At 44.9% G+C, this 19,259-nt stretch overlaps 1 protein-coding gene, 2 long non-coding RNA genes and 3 other non-coding genes across 7 annotated transcripts in view; 5 read left to right on the top strand and 1 right to left on the bottom strand.

Moving 5' to 3' along the window:
* Nucleotides 1-2,036, top strand: part of LOC134164131 (uncharacterized) — a 3,762-nt gene extending 1,726 nt beyond the window's left edge. The window contains exons 2-3 of the long non-coding RNA XR_009965010.1: nucleotides 833-955; nucleotides 1,964-2,036. This is a non-coding gene — a long non-coding RNA (uncharacterized LOC134164131). The remainder of the gene's footprint in view (nucleotides 1-832; nucleotides 956-1,963) is intronic.
* Nucleotides 2,037-2,209: 173 nt separating this feature from the next.
* On the top strand, nucleotides 2,210-2,281 carry TRNAD-GUC (transfer RNA aspartic acid (anticodon GUC)). Its single transcript has one exon. It is a non-coding gene; the product is annotated as a tRNA-Asp (tRNA).
* A 443-nt stretch (nucleotides 2,282-2,724) lies between these two features.
* Nucleotides 2,725-2,798, top strand: TRNAI-AAU (transfer RNA isoleucine (anticodon AAU)). Its single transcript has one exon. It is a non-coding gene; the product is annotated as a tRNA-Ile (tRNA).
* A 221-nt stretch (nucleotides 2,799-3,019) lies between these two features.
* Nucleotides 3,020-3,091, top strand: TRNAD-GUC (transfer RNA aspartic acid (anticodon GUC)). Its single transcript has one exon. It is a non-coding gene; the product is annotated as a tRNA-Asp (tRNA).
* A 665-nt stretch (nucleotides 3,092-3,756) lies between these two features.
* CPOX (coproporphyrinogen oxidase) lies at nucleotides 3,757-12,972 on the bottom strand. The gene is made up of 7 exons (XM_062619536.1): nucleotides 12,551-12,972; nucleotides 12,321-12,464; nucleotides 11,481-11,591; nucleotides 10,297-10,438; nucleotides 7,749-7,967; nucleotides 5,924-6,028; nucleotides 3,757-4,048 (listed from the first exon to the last, which is right to left on the bottom strand). Exons 1-7 carry the CDS (start codon nucleotides 12,957-12,959, stop codon nucleotides 3,961-3,963), a joined length of 1,218 nt encoding a protein of 405 aa, XP_062475520.1. The 5' UTR covers nucleotides 12,960-12,972; the 3' UTR covers nucleotides 3,757-3,960.
* Nucleotides 12,973-13,192: 220 nt separating this feature from the next.
* On the top strand, nucleotides 13,193-15,970 carry LOC134164133 (uncharacterized). 2 transcript variants are annotated; one of them, XR_009965011.1, is made up of 3 exons: nucleotides 13,193-13,603; nucleotides 14,606-14,818; nucleotides 15,780-15,970. It is a non-coding gene; the product is annotated as an uncharacterized LOC134164133 (long non-coding RNA). The 2 variants fall into 2 exon arrangements; XR_009965012.1 differs by having other exon boundaries at nucleotides 14,609-14,818.
* Nucleotides 15,971-19,259: the final 3,289 nt, after the last annotated feature.

Genomic DNA, 19,259 nt, shown 5'->3' on the forward strand with positions numbered 1-19,259 from the left:
ATGTTTCTTGATCTCAAAATCCTGATAAAACCCTTTAAAGGTGTGTTTTTCAAGACAGCTTGAGACAGACCGGAGTTTAAGACCTAAATTCTGTTCATGATGAGTACCCTTCATCTGGCGCCTGGAGTGGTTGTATAGCTTCAGCACTGCTTCCCAGAACCTTCTGATCCAGCTTTCTAGGGGCTGTGGTCTCTTTGATGGACAACACCCTAGAGTCTGGGAGACCCTCAGCATTAGTGACCCAGAAATGCTGCTGCAGAGCCACAGAAGGAAAAACGATACCACCTATGGAATGTGGAGCACATCAGATTTGCTCTCCTCAGCTATGTGGCTTTTTGTGGATTCTTCCAAGTCTGTAACAGAACAGTTTGAGTCTAAGACTCTAAACTTAAAGATTATCTCACCAACTAAATAATTACTTTCTGTGGCCTGACCACAGTTATTTTTTTTCAGCCTCTATATCTTACTGATAATTTATGCTTTTTTTAAACTTAGAAGCCTTTAGTGTGTGAGTTTGTTTCTTGGTTTCTTTATGCACATCTGGGTCTTTCTGCTCTTTTTTTTCCAGTCAGGTGTCTCCTGTCCTGTTTCTTTCTAACTCCAGATTTTCTTACACTGGACCTATGGCCATCTCCTCATACCATGTATTTGTCAGTCTCCAAGCAGCAGTTTTGCTATGTTGTTTTTTTTTGCGGAGAGTGTGCATCTGTGTTAAATGTTGCCTGGTTTTGAGAAAGCTCTTGCATTATCATGATACATCTACATGCTTTCTCCATGCAGCTATTACCTTCTCCCCCCAACATTTTATGTCTATTAATGTATTTTATGATAGGTGGTGTTAATGGCACCTGAAACACCAAAGGGGAAGGTAGCTAAGCTTAGCTTAGCACTCAGATACTGACAGTTTGTGAAGCAAAGGGCTTGGAATTTGATGATCTCTACAGCTTTTTCACAGGTATTTAATTCTTAAGTATTAACCATGCCAAGTGCAAGGTCCTACACCTGGGTCAGAGCAATCCCAGACACAGCTACAGGTTGGGCAGAGAAGAGATTCAGAGCAGCCCTGCGGAGAAGGACTTGGGGGTGCTGGTTGATGAGAAAATGAACATGAGCTGGCAGTGTGCGCTTGCAGCCCAGAAAGCCAACCATATCCTGGGCTGCATCAAAAGGAGCATGACCAGCAGGTCGAAGGAGGTTATCCTGCCCCTCTGCTCTTGTGAGACCTCACCTGGAGTATTGTGTGCAGTTCTGGTGTCCTCAGCATAAAAAGGACATGGAATTGTTGGAACAAGTCCAGAGAAGGGCCACGAGGATGATCAGGGGACTGGAGCACCTCCTGTATGAAGACAGGCTGAGAAAGTTGTGTCTGTTCAGCCTGGAGAAGAGAAGGCTGCGTGGAGACCTCATAGCAGCCTTCCAGTATCTGAAGGGGGCCTATAGGGATGCTGGGGAGGGACTCTTCATTAGAGACTCTAGTGACAGGACAAGGGGTAACGGGTTAAAACTTAAACAGGGGAAGTTTAGATTGGATATAAGGAGGAAATTCTTTCCTGTTAGGTTGGTGAGGCACTGGAATAGGTTACCCAGGGAGGTTGTGAATGCTCCATCCCTGGCAGTGTTCAAGACCAGGTTGGACGAGGCCTTGGGTGATATGATTTAGCGTAAGGTGTCCCTTCCCATGGCAGGGGGGTTGGAACTAGATGATCTTAAGGTCCTTTCCAACTCTAACGATTCTATGATTCTATGATTCTATTTTCTGCGTTAATTAATTTTATTTATTCATTCATTACTTAATGCCTTGGTTTTACAAGTGCTGTAACAGGCTTTCCAGCTGGGGAAGGGTTCACACTTTCCTCTGAGGATAGGTGGTTTCACCACAGTAGAAAACGGGCCTCATTACAGGTTTAGGAGATGAGCCTGTCTTCCTTTCGTGCTGCTTTTCCCTCCACACTGGCTGTTGCAGTTTCAGAGGCAGCTCTGGGGTTCACACCATCTCTGTGCCCACGACAGCCCGGGCATGGCCACACTCCTCCCTCTGCTTTATGGCGTGTCGCCGGGCCGGGACAGAGCAGTGGCTTTCTCGGACGGATCCCAACCACCTTCTGCGATGCCGGGACCCGGACAAATGCCTGGCTTCACGCCTCCCCTCGCAGCGCCGTGGCACCGGGGCCTCCTGGGGCTCGCCGGCGGGGCGCTATCCGCACCCCGCTCCTCGTTAGTATAGTGGTTAGTATCCCCGCCTGTCACGCGGGAGACCGGGGTTCGATTCCCCGACGGGGAGGTGGTGCTGCCTTTTACCCTCCCGGGGTGCATGTCCTCTTCCTCCCGCCCGTGCCGTGACTAGGAGGAAGGGAGGCGGTCGGGAGCGGTGGGGGGTGTGCCGGTTGTTCTCGCGGCCAGGAGCCGAGGAGGGAAGCATGGCGGTGTTGTTCCGATGGGGTTTTTGATGTCCGTGTTTAGTGTGTCGCCCTGCCGAGCTGCACCGAGCCGGCCGCGGAGTGGAGGAGGCGGGCGCAGAAGAAAACGAGAGTTTTACAGGTCCCCATTTTAGCAGTTCTCGTCACGCCGGTTAATGTCCGAACAGCTCTGGCGGAGGTGCCTGGAACGACCTGTCAGTGTACTGTTGAAAAAGAGCGGGTGCAGTTACACTAGGGGAAGTCATTCCTATCAGCGTTCCCGCGGGAGCGCGGGAGCTACGAGCACGCGGAAGTTGCTGGTCAGACAGGCCGGTTAGCTCAGTTGGTTAGAGCGTGGTGCTAATAACGCCAAGGTCGCGGGTTCGATCCCCGTACGGGCCAGTTGTTTTCCCCACCCTTTAGAGGGGCGGGAACATCACTGGTTTACTAAATAATAAATATTATTTTCTTTTATTTCCATTTAATCGGAGGAAGTGTAGCACAGAAGTGAGCACAGTAACCCCCCAAACGAAGTCTGACTTCTGTCATGAGGCCAACGAGTCACCTGGCCAAAGTGACATTGTACCACGTGAGAGGAGGAAGGTCACACATTCATACCCAACTCCTCGTTAGTATAGTGGTGAGTATCCCCGCCTGTCACGCGGGAGACCGGGGTTCGATTCCCCGACGGGGAGGTTGCGTTTGTTTTTCCCTCAGGCGGGGGAGAACGGGATGTCCCTTGCTTTGCCCCATGGACGAGGGTTGCGCTGCAAAGAAAGAACAAGCAGCCCGGGGCTTGGAGCAACTTGAAGTTTTATTTGAAAGACCTTGGGGTAATAGCCAACAGCTTACTGGTCTGTTCCCAGCCTTCATGGCAAAGGTACTGGCCTAAGACAGTTGGTAATACCAAAATGAGCAGTGCTGAAAGATTTTCTCCCCAAAATAGGCAGCCAGCCTTCCACAGTCATATGGCAAGACTGGGACCCTAACCCAGACTCTCCCAGTTACTTATCAGTCAAGTCATGCTGCTGCAGCATGTCTTAAAACATCATCCCTCACCTCCAAGCATCAAAATATACATGAATAAGAATCCCTTTTGCACAACTTCCTGAAAGCACAGTTTAAGGTTTAAAATCATACCATGTATTTCCTTTATTCTTAAAAAAAATAAAATATTGCTAACACATCCCAGCATTTTCTAAGAGTAAACAGTGCTATTTAGGCACACTTAATGCTTTCGTTCCAGTGGAAAATTTACCATTTTGCAGTCAAACAACTCAGCTGATGAAGTTCTTAAGCATGCAGAGAGTCCTGTGAGGGCACCACAGGTCCTTCAGAAGACAACATCAACATGAGGTGATAACATGAGATGATCAATCTTTACAAACAAGTTCACATATTTGTAAATTACAGCGATTTTACATCATTATTAAGGCACTGGGTAAGAGTATAAATAGCTGTACTAAAACGCCAGTCAACAGCAGTTTGAACGTGCTGATGTGCAGGCATTCCTTTTCTTTCATACTGGCTCAGTGTAAGCATTGCATCTTGTTCATGATCCATGTCAGTGCACCCAATCTTTGGGATTGCGCAGAACTTCCAGGATTTCTGCTTCTTTCGAGCTCTCTGGCGGGGTGTGCATGTATTCCCACCTGCGGGAAGAGGGGAAACTCGGACTGCTCAGCTAGCTGGCACCTGTCTGGCACCAAGCTGTGCTGGGACTTGAGCTGCTTTTTCTGAGGATGCGAAGCTACATACACAGTTGATGCTCTTTGCATCAGGTGACAGATACGGCTACAAATCATTAAGTTCCGTAAAACCAAATAATACTGGAATAGAGAGGAGAAATGTTAGCTTCATCTTTTTCCCAGCTTTTGGAAAGGCTGGAACAACAAAGTGAAAAGCAGTGCCCCCTACCCCACAATTCATGAAGGTTTATTTGCAAAGGTATTTTAGCAGTCTCTTGTGACACACTAGTATGACAAGGAAGACAAGGAAAAAAGGAACCCAGGCAGTTTCGACAGTGAGGACACGAGACCTAGTTTTTCCAGAAGCTACACTGGAAGCCCTACAAGTCCTTGTTAAACCTTGGTTTTAAAAACAAAGATGATAAGAGACAGCTTTTTATTGAAAAGGCAATTCCGAGAGGCCTGACAGAGGAGAAGTGTCAGCAGTCACGAAGTGATGAATGGGTACAACCTTCCCCCCCCCCGAAGGTCTCATTCATGCTGTGAAGCAGCTGTTTACATTGATGAAAACAATCAAAACCAGATTATCCCAACAATGGAACCAAAAGATAGGACTGTGCTATACCACCAGGGAAGGGACACATTTAGTGTTGGCAGCAGGGTGAAGCTATATGGTGAGAACAGGACTGCCTTCATGGTCAAGGAATAGCAGGTCAGTGTTCCTGGCAGAGGGAAGTACTAACAAAGTTTATGGAATTCATGATAGAGGCTGTGCTAGATATGCTAGTAGCGTATCCAAAAGCAACCTAAAAAGGGGAGTGTACTGTAAATGACAGGATATGCTGATACTGCAAGATTAAGAAAGATAGGTTAAAAACTAAAAAGGCAGTTGAAAAGTGTTCATATCAAGCCAAGAAACTAAGCAATAAACTGCTAGGTGAAATTCACTGTTGATTAATCTGAAGTGATGCACACAGGAAAAAGTTACATACATATTGAGAGACTCAGTTGACTTTTATTACCCAGAAAAGATCTTGGCATCATAACAGTCCATCATATGAAAAGGGCAGCTCAGTGTTTAGCAGCAATCAAAATAAGCAAACAGCATATTAGGGTTATGAAAGGAATAATGAACTAAAACATTATTATGCTACTGTATGAGTCAGCAGCACACCTGCATCTTAGATACATAGATCTGGCTTATGTTGTCTGTTCCTTATCCACAGTTCAGAAAGGGCATAGAAAACTTAAGCCTAGGCAAAGTGGCAAATGTGGTCAAAAGTATGGAACAGCTACTGTACAAAGACTAAAAAGAATGGGACTTGTCAGCCGAGAAAACAGACAATGAAAAAAAACCAAAACCCAGAAGCCTGTAAAATAACTGTTACGGAGAAAATGAACAGGAAGAAAATCTGGTTACTTACTGAAAAGTGAAATGAAGTCATCAGCTGCAGGTAGAAAACAGACACTTTTTCATACAACACACAGTTAAACTATGGAACTCCTTGTCACAGGCTTGTCAGGGCTGCCAGAAGCACACAGGGTTTCAAAGAGCTACTAACAAAAACCCTTGGAGTGAGGAGGGGACATCTATGGGGAGGTACTAAGCACAAAAAATACTTTTTTTTTTTTGTGTGTGAGGTAATATCTAGGTCACACATTACTTGCAACTGGGTGAGCATAGCAGACCAGAGAAGCATCTGCATGTATTTGGCCAGTTCTTGTATCAGGCATGAACTGTTAAGAGACTGGACACTATGACATAACTTTGCTTTAATCCTGTCAAGTATTTTAGTCAGAACAGTGCCTACCTACAACTCCACATAAGTATGCCCTTACCTTGCAGTCAGTGGCAGAGACATAAGAATGCTTTCAATTCTTGATCCTGGTGTCAGGAGGCCAAACTTTGTACCTCTGTCATAAACCAAGTTGAACTCTACGTACCTGTGGAGAGTGAACAGAAAAACAAGTTTACTACCAGAAGCTGATTGTGCCTTCTTCAACTAGCAGACATCAGACAAAACAAGCCTGACCTTTTGTTGTTAGAGGTGTCAGAATGAGCCCTGGTTTGGTGCCAACTGTTCTCTATCATCCTGTGCATAGGAATGCAGGTGTGACTCTGCTGCTCCACACAGCACAGGAAGTAATGACCACAGCTAACAGACAAGAGCAGCCAAACTAGTCAACAGACAGCATTCTGCATGGTGCTATACTAGCTTACTTCACCCAGTCTTCAGTCCTGCTGGAAAGGCTGACACCAAGTTTAGCTTGGTTATGCTAGTACTCTTTTGTGTGGTGGTGTCAGACATTAAAAGGAGCCTTAAAGGAACTGGAAATGACTACAGGAAAAACTCTACTCTGCAGTCCTCTGCTGGAGGACACATAAGCAGCAAGGTCAGAACAAGATTTTCTTTTCTTGGGAGATCTGTAAAGCAGAAGTCAGCCAGCTTGAGAGTGCTGGATGGGACTGCTAGAAGCCAGAATAGTTTTCTGCTGCCAGCATATGAATGGAACAGTGACAATTCAGCAAGGGTTATCTTAATAACCAGTACTGAGGTCTTATTACTTAACAGAGGCACAGGAAAGGAGGAGCTCTTATCTGTTCTTTCCTGCTGCAGAAATGGAGAGCTTTACCTAGCCCAATAATCTGCAAACAGATTCTTCTGCTTAAAGAAGTTACTCCCCTCATAACCTTAGCAGGTTTGCTAAATCCCATCCACAAACTGGATCCTGAAAATCCACCACTCCCGCGAACAATTCCACCAAATTAAGCATATATGCTTACCTGAGTAACTACTGCAGACCAGTAATCTAAATTTGAGTGTCTACACCTTCCCTATACCACTCCCACAGACTTCTCTGCAGAAGAGGCAGAAACTAAAGACAGGGCATATGTACTCACACTTCCTCCATATGCTTAGACAATAACAGGACATAGAGAAAGGAGCACAACTATATCTACCAGTGTCCCTAAACTTTAGGAGCATTAACATTCACATTAATAAGGATCCTGAAATGTCTTTTAAGTACTTTTACAGTCACTTTGAAACATCCCAGAAAAAACAGATTCCTCTGCATCCTTATTCCTTTACCAAGCATTCACTGCATTTCAATGCCAAGACCAAACAGAATAAATATGTATGAAACTAGCTGAAAGTACTCTTGGGAACAGTTATTTCATGACTTCCTGGGGTTTAGCTTCATTACTTAATAGGACGCATGACTCCTTCACCCTTAGGGTCCTTATGTCACGGAGCAGACCCAATATCCCATATCATTGGGCAGCAGCAGAAGGCACCAAGTACACACCCCCCCACCCCCTTTGCCTGTTACAAAGCAGCAGCTTCTCTTGGTTTTTGAAGGAGTTGGAGAGAAAGTATGGTATTTTTTATAGGTTGCTTGTACTGCAACATGGAAAAGCGGGAAATACAGATGATGGCGTGATAGTACCTTCTTTGCATCCTCTTTGGCAATCTAGCATTGGATTTCAAATGAGCTCTGTGCACAAAAATGTTCAACTTCTTACGTGAACTTCAGAGTACACATGCAATCTTAGCCCATATCAGAACAGGATATAAACCCACAACCATGAAGGACTAGCTTATTTTTTAAGCTGCTAGCATAATCCACCCTCTCTGTATTCTTCTGCTCCTTCAGTACTCACCGTCCTCTCCGAAGCTGCTGCCATAGTTTTTCCTCTGGTGTGAAGGAGTCATGGCAGTGCCTTTTCACAATGGGAATGTAACAAGGCACAACAGCTTTGGCGCAACTCTTCACAAACTGGAATACTTCCTCCTTGGAGGGAGAGTCTACGTCATCAAAGAATATGCCTCCAATCCCTCTTCGTTCACCACGGTGCTTGATAAAGAAGTAGTCATCACACCTAGAAGCAGCAGCAGATAATATGGTCCACAATATTCAAAGAAATGTAGGGAAATACAAGCAGGCACATGGCACAGGATGGCACTAGTGGAATATTGACAAGTCAGTTCCTGCTGTGCAGGGTGCCCCACTGTTTCACTGACTGCCAAGAGCATAGATGGTACAGCACCACCTGCAAAGCACTCCTGCACTTACTTAAAGTAGTAAAAGTTCTGATGTAAAGTTTCTGTAAAGCTTCGTATCACCACAGAGTCTCTAAACACGTAACAATCAAACACTACAGCAGATGCTTCCTTGTGGACTGATCCAATCCGTATCCTCTACCGTCACAAAGGACGGACACCTGATTTCGGAATTTCACACGAAGAGCTCTTCTTAGATTTCATTCCCAGAACTATATGTAATCCTGAATTATTTCTATAGCTTTCAGATTAGCTTAAACTTGGAAGAAAATTTCTTTCTTCTTTTTGCTATCCTAGTAAAATAATTGTTTTTCTGTATCAAAACTAAAAGAATGTAGAGACCTAAGGGCAGATAAGAAAGTCACTGTCACATAAGGAAAATAATCAAAAGTGAGGCAGCCTTCCCTGGAAAAAGGCTTTTTAGCAGTTAAACTTGGAAGATGGGGTCATTCTAGCAGTGGCTTTTCACGGCCTATGTTCAAGTTTATTGGTTTATGTTTGTGCGCAGCTTATCCTACAACAAGCAGATAATTAATCTCCTTTGTATTTACTAGGAGTATGTAGGTGTGCAATTACTATAAATTAGCTGATTCATTGGTATCCACACCCTGTCTTGCTTACAGTTGCTTGTTCGGGCAGCCATGCCCCCGAGCATTCACACAGGGGAGAAATGGAAAGGAGGCAGAAAGGAGAAACCATCAACAGCAAGGAAATCTTGCCTTCCTTTTAGTTTTCCGTAAGTGTATCCATCCACAGTTTCTGTTCTCAAGTGATATAAATGGCACAGTCATAGCAGGAGAGACTTAGAGATGCAACAGATAACCTAAGCTAGATAACCTAAACTATTTTTTTATTCACTGGCTGATCAGCATTTTTATTTTATGGCAGTGGAAAAATGAGGGAAAAAGGCCGAGTCAGAAACACAAAAGAGAAGGCGGCTGACAAAAGTCTTAAGGCTAGAATAGGAGGCAGCGTGGTAAACATAGCAAGAGTTTATTTCTTAGAAAGGTAGGAAAAGGAGCTAATTAGTAGAAGCTCAGAGAAGATCCACACTGCTCCAGCAGTGATAACTGTATACCTGTACGTAGCTGCTGCTTGCGGGAAACACTCATGCTGGGATTGAGAAAACTGCCTTTTTCCATGGAACACAACTAGTCCTTTCCTGAGCTGCCCCCAGATTAAGAATTGGCATCCTTCTCTCCGACACCTTGCAGCTGGCATCGATAGCCTGCTTACACTGCAAACAACCTGACCACTCTGAACTACCATGCAAAAATTCCTCAGAGAACAAGACTGCGGTCTTAAAGTTGTAAGAGATGCTTCTCTACTAAGTGGCTGCCATTTGAGCTACAACACCCACTTTATCTCCTGTCCTCAGACAGGACCTGGTAGCACACAGAAGGGTAACCCCTCCTTCTTGGATACCACAACTTGTAATAGATAGGATTATCAGACACAGAGCAGCAAGCTCCCAGTGAACAGTGAAGGATCCTATCATTTGTATCTCTCAAGAAGAACTTTCAGTATTTGCATCTTTAGAGAACATTCTGTTGAACTCTCAGTGAATACGTCACTGGAAAAAAAAAGTACAGCTCCATCAAAATGATGAAGCTTCTACATAAAGGACAGGCTCCTTTACCTACCTGGCAAAAAATAAAAGGCCATGGAAGTCAGACTGAAGGCAGTAAAACTGGAGTGGGGTGACTTTCAGAACTGCAGTGCTGGGCCAAGAGCTCACATTGAAGTCATGCACACTTTCCATGAGTTCACTGTAAGCAGAGTTTGCCCAAGTCCATAGGACAAAAGTCTTGTCCTAGTTCAACACCAGAGGCTAAAAGGAATTTGTAAGTTGCCTAGGGAAGACTGGCTTACAAAGTCTTGCAGAGTCAGTTTAGTTCTTTTGCAGGCTGTAGACTTATAATCCTAGCTGTCAGCCCTCTGATCCGAACAAGTCTGGCCTCTCTAAGTGTGAGATTGTTTCAGAGTACACTTTGTCCTGGATAACATCTGCTGGTTTTCATTAGGGTTTGCTGATACTTTTCAAAAGGCAGCAGAACCTACTATTCCAAAGACTACCCTTAACTGCCAATATCCAGGGCCACCTTCTGTTCCCACAAAGGAAACCCAAGCACATCTCTCCCCACATACCATTTCTTGTACTTGGGATACAGCTTCATATCATGCTTGTCACAGGCTTCTTTCAGTGTCTTGTGAAAATGAACAGCATCCTCTTCATTCAAGTAAGTTGGAGTGAGATCAGTCCCACCACCAAACCACCACTGTTTAGTTCCTATAGGAGAAAGGCAAGCAGCAACATTTTTCTTTTAAAGTTCTGAACAGCAGTATGCTGCTAGTGGTTCACCAAGAACTAACACCCACTTTTACAATTAAAAAAAACCAAAAATCATTATTCAGTAGTGTCTCTTATCCTCAGTCATGAAACACTGGAGTTTGAGGTCAGGTGATGACCAGTGCTTTCAGGAAAACAGAAAACAAATTTCAAAGCAGCAGAACATATTTATTTGGTATTTTGGACCACTGACCCTGACAACAGGCTATCAATTTCACAAGAAGGGCAGACAACTCCTATTTGAGAATCCAGAAACATTTTGCTGCATGCTAAAGAAAGGCAACATTGCTATTAAATCCAGGGAAGTCACTGACTAGAAATGATCCATAATGCTCTGACAAAATAATTGGAAAAAAACTCTCTTTGAGCTTCTGACAGTACATTATGTTCACAAGGTACAGATGGCATTTCAGCGTCTGACCACCTAGCATAAGGTTTAGTTTTAGGTAGTTCTGCGAGGAGTAGGGAGCTGGACTTTGTGATCCTTATGTATCCCTTCCAACTTGAGATATTCTGTGATACTAACCTGGAGTCCCACTTCTGACAGTGGAAAGTTACAGAAACTCAGGGGAAAAAGTCACAGTGCGGATTCTGACAGTATGTCCACCCAGCTTCAGAGACAGAGATGCATCCTGAACAGTATGCTTACCAGTTCTTTACAGCCCTTATGCTACTAAATTCTAGAATTGCATCTTTGAATATGTTTTACATATAACCTCCTACATTTTATCTTAAGTGTGAAACCCCTGGTGTACTCTGCAAAAAATGAACTCCAAACCCCTTTACCAGAAGCACACTTCACACTGACCTTACAAATTCACAAAGGCCCAGAGATTAAGAGATCCAGTGATACACAACAGATTCTTGCAGAGCTGGGAACAAACCTGGGCTCGTTCTTAACCTTTTAGCTGAGCCATGCAGTCTCGCTTCCTTCGTGTGGAGTCATACATTTCATAGCACTTCATCGGATTACAATTCTTACCATCTGCTTCTTCAATTTCAAAGTATCTGTAGTTGAAGTGCATGGTTGGAACATGAGGGTTCTTAGGATGGATAACAGAGCTCACACCCATGGCGCAGAAAGGCAGTTTCCCTAGATAATAAAAAAGACCCATAGAAAAAATCCTTCTGTTTTCTCAAATAACTTCATTTATTATCATTTAAGGAACATTGCTCTTTTTCCTTAGGTTCCAAGATATTGCTCCACTATAAGAAAATTTCTTACGTTGGATCACCATAATTATTAATGTGCAATTTACTTCTCATCCACACATCTCTGTGTGCTTAACTAAATTTATTCCTTTTACTTATCCTAAAATGCAACAGTATGGTAGAGCACCCATGAGATGAAGAACACTTGAAATGTAAGGCACTGTTAAGGGTTTCCACCACCCCCAGTCCTCACGATTGCCCTCTGCTACGCAAACATGGGTTGAATCCTCTTTAGCCTTTAGGTCTTTGTGGACCCACTTTAGCCTTCAGGTTTTGTGGTAATCCCCCTCCACCTCTTCGGTTCATGCCTCCTGTGCAGTTTCACTGTTAAGCTACAGCATCATTGTTGAGAAGCAACCTAAGCCTACAGTACATTGTTTAAAGCAGTGAGATGGAGGGAGAAGCACCCCAACACCTGGCTTTTTAAGGCTGTGAAAGTGAGCTCAGGCTCACTGGTTAGGCAACACCATGATGCAACTGAAACCACTGAGTCCTGAATAGCCTTCCTCATTTCTGCTCAAAGGTCCGACTCCATTGAGAGTAGCTGCACGGGAATACCAGGGTGAATGCGCCACGGTCCCTTACCCCACCTTCCCGCCAGTCACTTTACCGTCTTTGGCCTTCAGAGACTTCCCCCTGCTCCGCATCTGCCGCGCTGCGTCCTCCGACAGGTGCCCGAACACGACAGACACGTTCACACCGGCCTTCTCGAAGACCTCGCCGTCCTGCAGCACGCAGCTTATGCCGCCGCCGCCTGCCAACACCGACGTCAGGCTGCGCCGGGGCCGCCGCCCTCCGGGTTGCCAGCTCCCGGGCTGACGCCCTGCAGTTCCTTCTTACCTTCCTTCCTCTCCCAGGTGTCGACGGCGAAGGCGGCGCCGGGGTCCAGCGCGGCCAGAGCTCGACACACCTCCGCTTGCGTCTCCATGATGAGCAGCTCCATTCGGCTCCGCAGCTCCCTCCGCCGCCGTCGCAGCTCCCGCAGCCCGCTCACCGGCGGCGCCATAAAGCGCTGCCGCAACACCTTCTCCTCCTCGTCCTCCTCTGATGCCGCCATCACGGCCTGACGCCGCCATAACCACAGCCCCACCCCTCCCAGCGCCCCCGCCGCCACCAGCGCGGCTCGCCGGCTCTCCCGACCCCCTCGGCCTGCCGCCGCCCCCGGCGACAGGGAACCCAGCGCTCGGCGCCGTGCCGCGGCGCTGAAAGCCGCAGCGGCCCCGCGGAACACCCGCACGCCTGCCGCCATGACGAGCACCAAAGGCGCGGGGGCCGGGTCGGGTGGAGCGGGGGGCGGAGCGGGGAGGTACCGGGCCGTGCCACGCCGTATATAAGCACGTTTTCTATGTGTCTACGTACATGCAAGAGTAAGGATGTATGCTTTTGGGGAATCGATCACCTGTGCATAGCATTACTGGTTTTATACTTGTAGTAACGTGTTTTTAGAACCTGATTAGTTTATGGGACTACCATAATGGGGTTATGCAATGGTTGTACTTCCCATGCATTTGAGAGGGAACATGCTTATACCGCCATTGTTCTTTCTGAAGTTGAAGCGTGTTTTCTTTCCTAATAAAATAAGAGTTCAAAGTAATAAGGAGAAGGGTTATGTAGAGCCAGATGTTGAAAGGTACTGCATAGCACCAGCTTACGGTCCAGAATTTGGTTGGTTGATTTTTGGTTCTTTTTCTTTTTTTTTCTTTTTTTTTTTTTTTTGTGTGTGTGTGTGTGTGTGGTGCTGATGTTGGCACCAGATCCATTAAAATGATTTTCTGTTTTTCATGTGCTTCAACATCTGCTGTATCAACAGTGGAGCAGTACAGCAGACCAACTAGCCCCATAACAGAAGACTTTAGCAAGCAACTAAAACAGAAACTCTCCTCAAGCAAACATGTAAGTAACAGTGCAGCCATTGATGATAGTACTGTGCTGAACATAGTTTTCTTTCAAATCGCAGTTGGTTTACTGATTGTTTGGTTTGTTGTTGGATTTTTGTAATAAGCATACTATTGTTTTCTAATAAGTAATGATAGTTATTAAAGCTGTAATTGATTGAGGACCCATGAGGGAAGAAATGGACTATACCTGATCCCATGTGAATCCAGCATAAGACCCTTTATTGTGTGACAAGCGCATATTTGTATCATTCTACTTCCTTTACACACAATCACGCATTCTTTGATTCGTTGCCTCGCATCCCTTTTATAGTCTACTAAGTGCTAAGCAGTAACTTTCCACTCTTTTACTCCCACTCTTTTACGTCCCAGTTTAGCAACACTACTAAGAGTTACAAATATTCACACTGTTTGGTCTGTCTTTGAGATGCACATCCTGCTTTATCTTGCAGACCGCCTGCTCTGTTTTGCTAACCGATCTTTACCCTTCATAGTTCTCTTTACAGTTCCCAAGGCTTAGGCCCGAGCAGGGCATTAACACCTGGTGTTTTCTTCACCATTCCCAAGGCTTGAGCCCATCCAGGGCAACAGCACCTGGTATTTTCTTTATCATTCCCAAGGCTTAAGCCGGGCCAGGGCAATAATGCCTGGATCCATTTCATTAACTGTTTCTATCTGTCACCCACAGACCCATATAATGGTTAGGCTGAGAAAAAAATAACAGCTGCCCCAAAAGCCCAGCCCTATGAGGTTTATATTCTGGTACGGTACTGTTCCTTGGAAACAATGAGCTTATGGTATTTCGGGACTGTTTTGCACCTGTATTACCCAAAAGAACATCAGTTTCAAGGGTGGCTCTGTGGCAGGTGAAGAGATTTGTCCCTAATATGGATCAGAGCTTTATTGTAGGGTAATGGGGGGGGGGGGGGAGGGATGACTGTGTAAACGTTCACTTGAAGCCTTAGTCCCTCCTTTCTGATGTGATTCTGCTTTTTGGCAGCAGAGGATGCTGTGCAGCTGCTGAGCTTTTGCAAGTAGGGAGGGAAGGAGACCTCTGGGTTGGGTTCTCTTCTGCCATCAGCTGGAGGACAGGATTAATGATGAGACAGGAGACCAGACCCACTGGATGCAGGAGTGAGGGAAGGAGGGTGTTGTTATTTGCAGGAGATATCTGTGATTGGTGGAGAAGAGCACTATTATCTTAGAGGCTGTGGTAAGTCTGCTTAATTTGGCTATACTAAGCAGCTGTTTTAACAGTTCTTTATCCAGGCCTGGCTGTGGTAGCTCAATTTCTTTTTTAGTTGCATCACTGGATTTACCTAAACATTTTCATGATAACCAGTGTGCATTGTGCACTTCCAGTAGTAAAGCTGTCATCTTTGAGTGGGTTTCTTACACACTGCTATAATGGAAAAAAATAAATGCTGAAAAGGCCAAAGGGCATGTAAAATGAATTCATGCTGATGAGCATTTAATGATATTTTTCCTGTATTAGGCTGAGTGCAAACTTTGCTAGCAGCTGGCAGTTCAGCTGCACAGGACCTCTGGAGGTCTCTAGTCCAACCTGAGGGGTTTGCTGTTCTCAGGCTGGATGAGCTTGCACAGGGCCTTCCTTGTGCAGCTGCGTTTGGAAAACCTCCACCCCTGTTGTGCCTGGGCTTCTGCCCACTGTATAGATTTTTTTTCTTGTATGTCATGAGAATTTATTTTGCTGCAACCTTGTTGTCAGGTCAGTGCCTTGCTCTTGCTGCTGAATCTTAGGAGCAGGACTACTTTGCAGACCAGGCTTTATCCGTCTGGACACTAAAGTGTGGCTAGGCTGCACTTTCTGGTGGAGAGGAGGAGTGTCAAACACCCCTACTGTTTCTATGCTGAATCCTCTCATGTTAACTCCTTGCAAGGGCGCCCTCTTTAACGGCAGTTTAAGGTTGAAACTTCAGCCAAATGCCATATACATTCTCTTTGCAGCAGTGTGAGGGTGCAATTAGCAGGCAGGGCATCAAAAATGACACCTTGCACAGGAGAGATTTTTTTGTAGCCCTGTTTAGATGTGTACAACCTAAGTGTGTTGGCTGGTAAAAAAAGCACTGCAGCAAGTAGCTCAATCGGCCTTTTCAGTATTTGAACTGAATGTGGTGCTTCACCACATTATTTCAGTTTACCTCTCTTTACAGTACCAAGAATAGGAGCACATATTGATGTGCAATGCTCAGCAACTCAACAGTGATAAGAGGTAAGAAAATGACAGTTTACATTTTGATCTGCATTTTCAGTGCATAGTGTTGTATGGAGTGTGGGGGCTTTCAGCTTGTGCACGCGCTGTTAAATTTCTGTGCTCTTCCATTTCTTTGGAAGCACGAAAGGAAGAAGAGGCACTCAGAGCTTAGATCAAAGCCAAAGGAAAACCTGGAATTGGTTCTTGCATTTGCTTGAACAAGAGTTGAGCGTGAGGAAATGTACCTCACCCTTTTTAGTTGGCTAGGTGAAATTGCAAGGTCTTGACTTTGTTGAAATCTCCATGTCAATTTGTAAAGTATGACTGAAAAATTACATGTCGAAATGACTTTGATTATTATATCACTTAGTGGGTCATCCATTTTCATACCTGTATGTGTTGTGGTAGTGGGGGTCTTGTAGTGGGTCTTGTGGTGTGTTTTCTTTTCAAGTGAGTGAAGCCAGTTAGATTTGCTGTGTAGCCAAAACCTCTACTGATGAAAATGAACATGATTCTAGAGAAGGTTGTAAGACTACACTGATTTCCAGAAGATTTGAAGAACTGGACTCTTATCTGCAGTTTTACATAAGGTGACATACAATGAAGAAAACTTGTTTTACTTGTACTTTGGAAAGAGCTCAGAAGCTTCTCAGGTGCTTTTAGGAAAGCCTTTCTTCCTCTAATGCTTGATGACCTTTAAAAAGTTAATAAAATCAGAAAGAGAGTGAAATGTACCATTACCCAAAGCGAATGAGTGCCCTAGAGAGGTTCACAGTAAGAATTAGGCCACAAGATGTGCTGCATGCAACCTCTGGAAATATACTAGTATTCTGGGACAGATGTTACCATCTTCCCTGTGATGAGAGGTCTGTCTGTTGTTTTCCCACTTCCTCTGTGCCCTTCCTTCATCTCTGCATTCAGATTTACTATTACGTAACACTATCTTCATAAAACATCATTTTTTTTCCCCAAACCATAGCTATTGCTTCATCAAGGCTAAAAAGCCAAAGCATGACATCTCTCCCAGGCTTCCAAGGAAAGAACAAGCAGAAGTGATCTGTTGAAGTGCATTCCCTATTTCTTTTACTGTATGAGGGTCCAGGTGAAACACAACTCCCCTGCCCTAGTGTCATAATTTTTTTTTTTTTTTTCTTGCAGCCACTGTAGCTGTTTATACAGACTAAATGTAATGTTTGCTGTTGTGAAAGTTCACCCAGAAGCCAAAATACACACCCTTCTCTCTCTGGAATATTCGGTATGTTGTTTATGGTGAAGCTAAAGGACCAGCTGAGTTAGCTCAGAAGTCTTGAAAGACTTGTGTTTGCAGCCATTTCAGAGTAACAGACATACAGCGTGGTTGAAACTACTATCTGGGCAGTGCTACAGGGTTCCAGAGATTTATAGTCCTCAAAAAGCTCTTGTATAACTACAGAACTGTAGGCTTAATGCACCATCTCACTCTTACCCTTGCGCTGTACCGCAGGGATAATATGAGGCAGGAGTTGTATGAGAAGCAAGATGATGAACTGCTTTTCTTGCATTGCCTCCAGAAAACTAATGATGAGCACTGCTTATTACATTAATTATTGTCAAGAGGTATTCTTTCCTCATGCTGTTAGTTCTTAGAAGTCATAACTACAGGTTTTGCGATGGCTGTTTTTCAATGACTAGATCTAATTATCAGACCTTATTTTCTCCATTGGTTTAAATCTAATACAGTCAGTCTTCTCCTGTAGGGTGGGTATGAAGTGCAGAACAGAGTAGGGTAGAATGAGGTCTGTTACCTCAGCATAGAAACCTGAAAAGGTGCTTTCTTGGAAGCAGCTGGTCTAAGCTCAGGAAAGCCCTGCCTTCCTCACAGGCCAGCAGGTAAGGAAGCAAATGTGCTCCATGGGGACAGTGGGGTGGCTGCAGTGGCTTCATGGAGACTAACATTGATGGGTCTGCTCAGGCTGTGGCCTACCCCCTGCTCAGGCCATGATGAATGTTAGCCATGGGTCTCTTCCAGGAGAAGGAGCCACTGCCATTGAGGAGCTTAGTCAGTGTGTGGAGAAGCAAGCCTCATCCAGGCTCTTCAGCAGTCTAGAAATCCCTCAGCCTGTGATTCTCCATGCCTACCTTATAGACCTTACTGAGTGGTCATGGGGCTGCCAAGAGAAAAAGCTGCAGATGTGCAGCTGCAAGAAGAGATGGTGAGAGAGCAGGTGTGAGATCCTCTCAGAGCAGAATGGTGAGAAACTCAGCAAGGGGATCTGTTTTTTGTACAAGTGCTTCTACTGCACAAGAAGCATAGTTAGGGGTGGGTTGGTGGGACTTCCCACATCTTCCGGGGCAGGAATGGTGCTGAGGGGAGGGATTCAACCCTTGTAACGTGCACAAGAACAGATTGGTAGTGTTGCACCAAGTGCAAACAGAGCTGGCTGACTAAAAGTAAGCCAAATCCAAAAGCAGACACAGGTGTGATACTTCTGCTGGATTCTCTCCCAGATTGTGCTTTCATTTTAGGGATTTCCTGACTTGGTGTGGTCTAGTTAGTGACTATCAGTAGATCTCTCTTGTAAATGCTCATTCAGTCTCCCTTGAGAATTTTCTGCCTCTTAGAAAATCCTCTTGCAAGTAGCATTGTGGTCTGTAGGGCTTGGCTAGAAACCAGCTTCTCATAGCTTCATTGATGGCTACTAGTTCTTGAATATCTGAGGAGACAGTGAAGAGTTGTTCCTATCCATGCCGTCAGGACTCAGGAAGATGTCTCTTTACCAGGGTGGAAAATCCTAGCTCACTAATTCCTTATGTGGTGACCACTGTCACCACGTGCCATATGTGTGTCAGGAACACATTGCTTGCCCATGAAATACACGTGTTTCTCAAATGAAACACTGGAGATGCTCATCAACAGGTTAGTGAATTTCTAAAGTAACCCACTGTCTTGAGCAATTTTTTCTTCTCTCAAGACTCTGAGAAATAAAGCAAAGAAACAAATGTTTTTTACTGCCTGTTCTCAAGTCTCATTTGAAAAAATGGCACCTTAAACGATCAGTCAATAAATGTCTTGGCAACACTCTGATTTTAGTCTTGCCTAAGAAAAATCATCATCTATTGAATCACAACTTTCACTTCCTTTGCTGTGTGAGTTTCTTAATCCTTTATCTCAGATGGGTCTAGCTCTGTGGACGGGGCAATGCCACCAAAGCAGAAATACACTGAAGATAAGGCTGGGCTCTTTAATGGCAAGACCATGAGCAGGGACTCTGGGGACTGTGCTGGAGTGGAGAGGTGGAGCTGCCATCATACAGATGGGGTCCTTTGGGCAAGAGCAGACAGCAAGGTGTCGTGGTTTAAGCAGAAGCTTCTGAGGGCATTTTGTGACAGTTAGTTTGGAAAACACTAATGTTTTTTAAAGTTAGTTTTCGCAGGTGGGCTGAACTACTCTGGGGGGAGC

This window comes from Pezoporus occidentalis, unplaced genomic scaffold (genome assembly GCF_034315485.1).
Source record: "Pezoporus occidentalis ecotype Australia unplaced genomic scaffold, CSIRO_AGI_Poc_V1 ctg211, whole genome shotgun sequence".
NCBI lineage: Eukaryota > Metazoa > Chordata > Aves > Psittaciformes > Psittacidae > Pezoporus > Pezoporus occidentalis.

Bases quoted from the DNA above. Each gene is read 5' to 3' on its own strand.
- CPOX (XM_062619536.1), bottom strand. From the start codon at position 12,959: ATGGCGGCAGGCGTGCGGGTGTTCCGCGGGGCCGCTGCGGCTTTCAGC. The intron at 12,465-12,550 runs GTAAGAAGGAAC...CGGTGTTGGCAG, and splicing joins CACCTGGGAGAGGAAGGAAG to GCGGCGGCGGCATAAGCTGC. The intron at 6,029-7,748 runs GTGAGTACTGAA...CACTCTCCACAG, and splicing joins CAGCAGCTTCGGAGAGGACG to GTACGTAGAGTTCAACTTGG.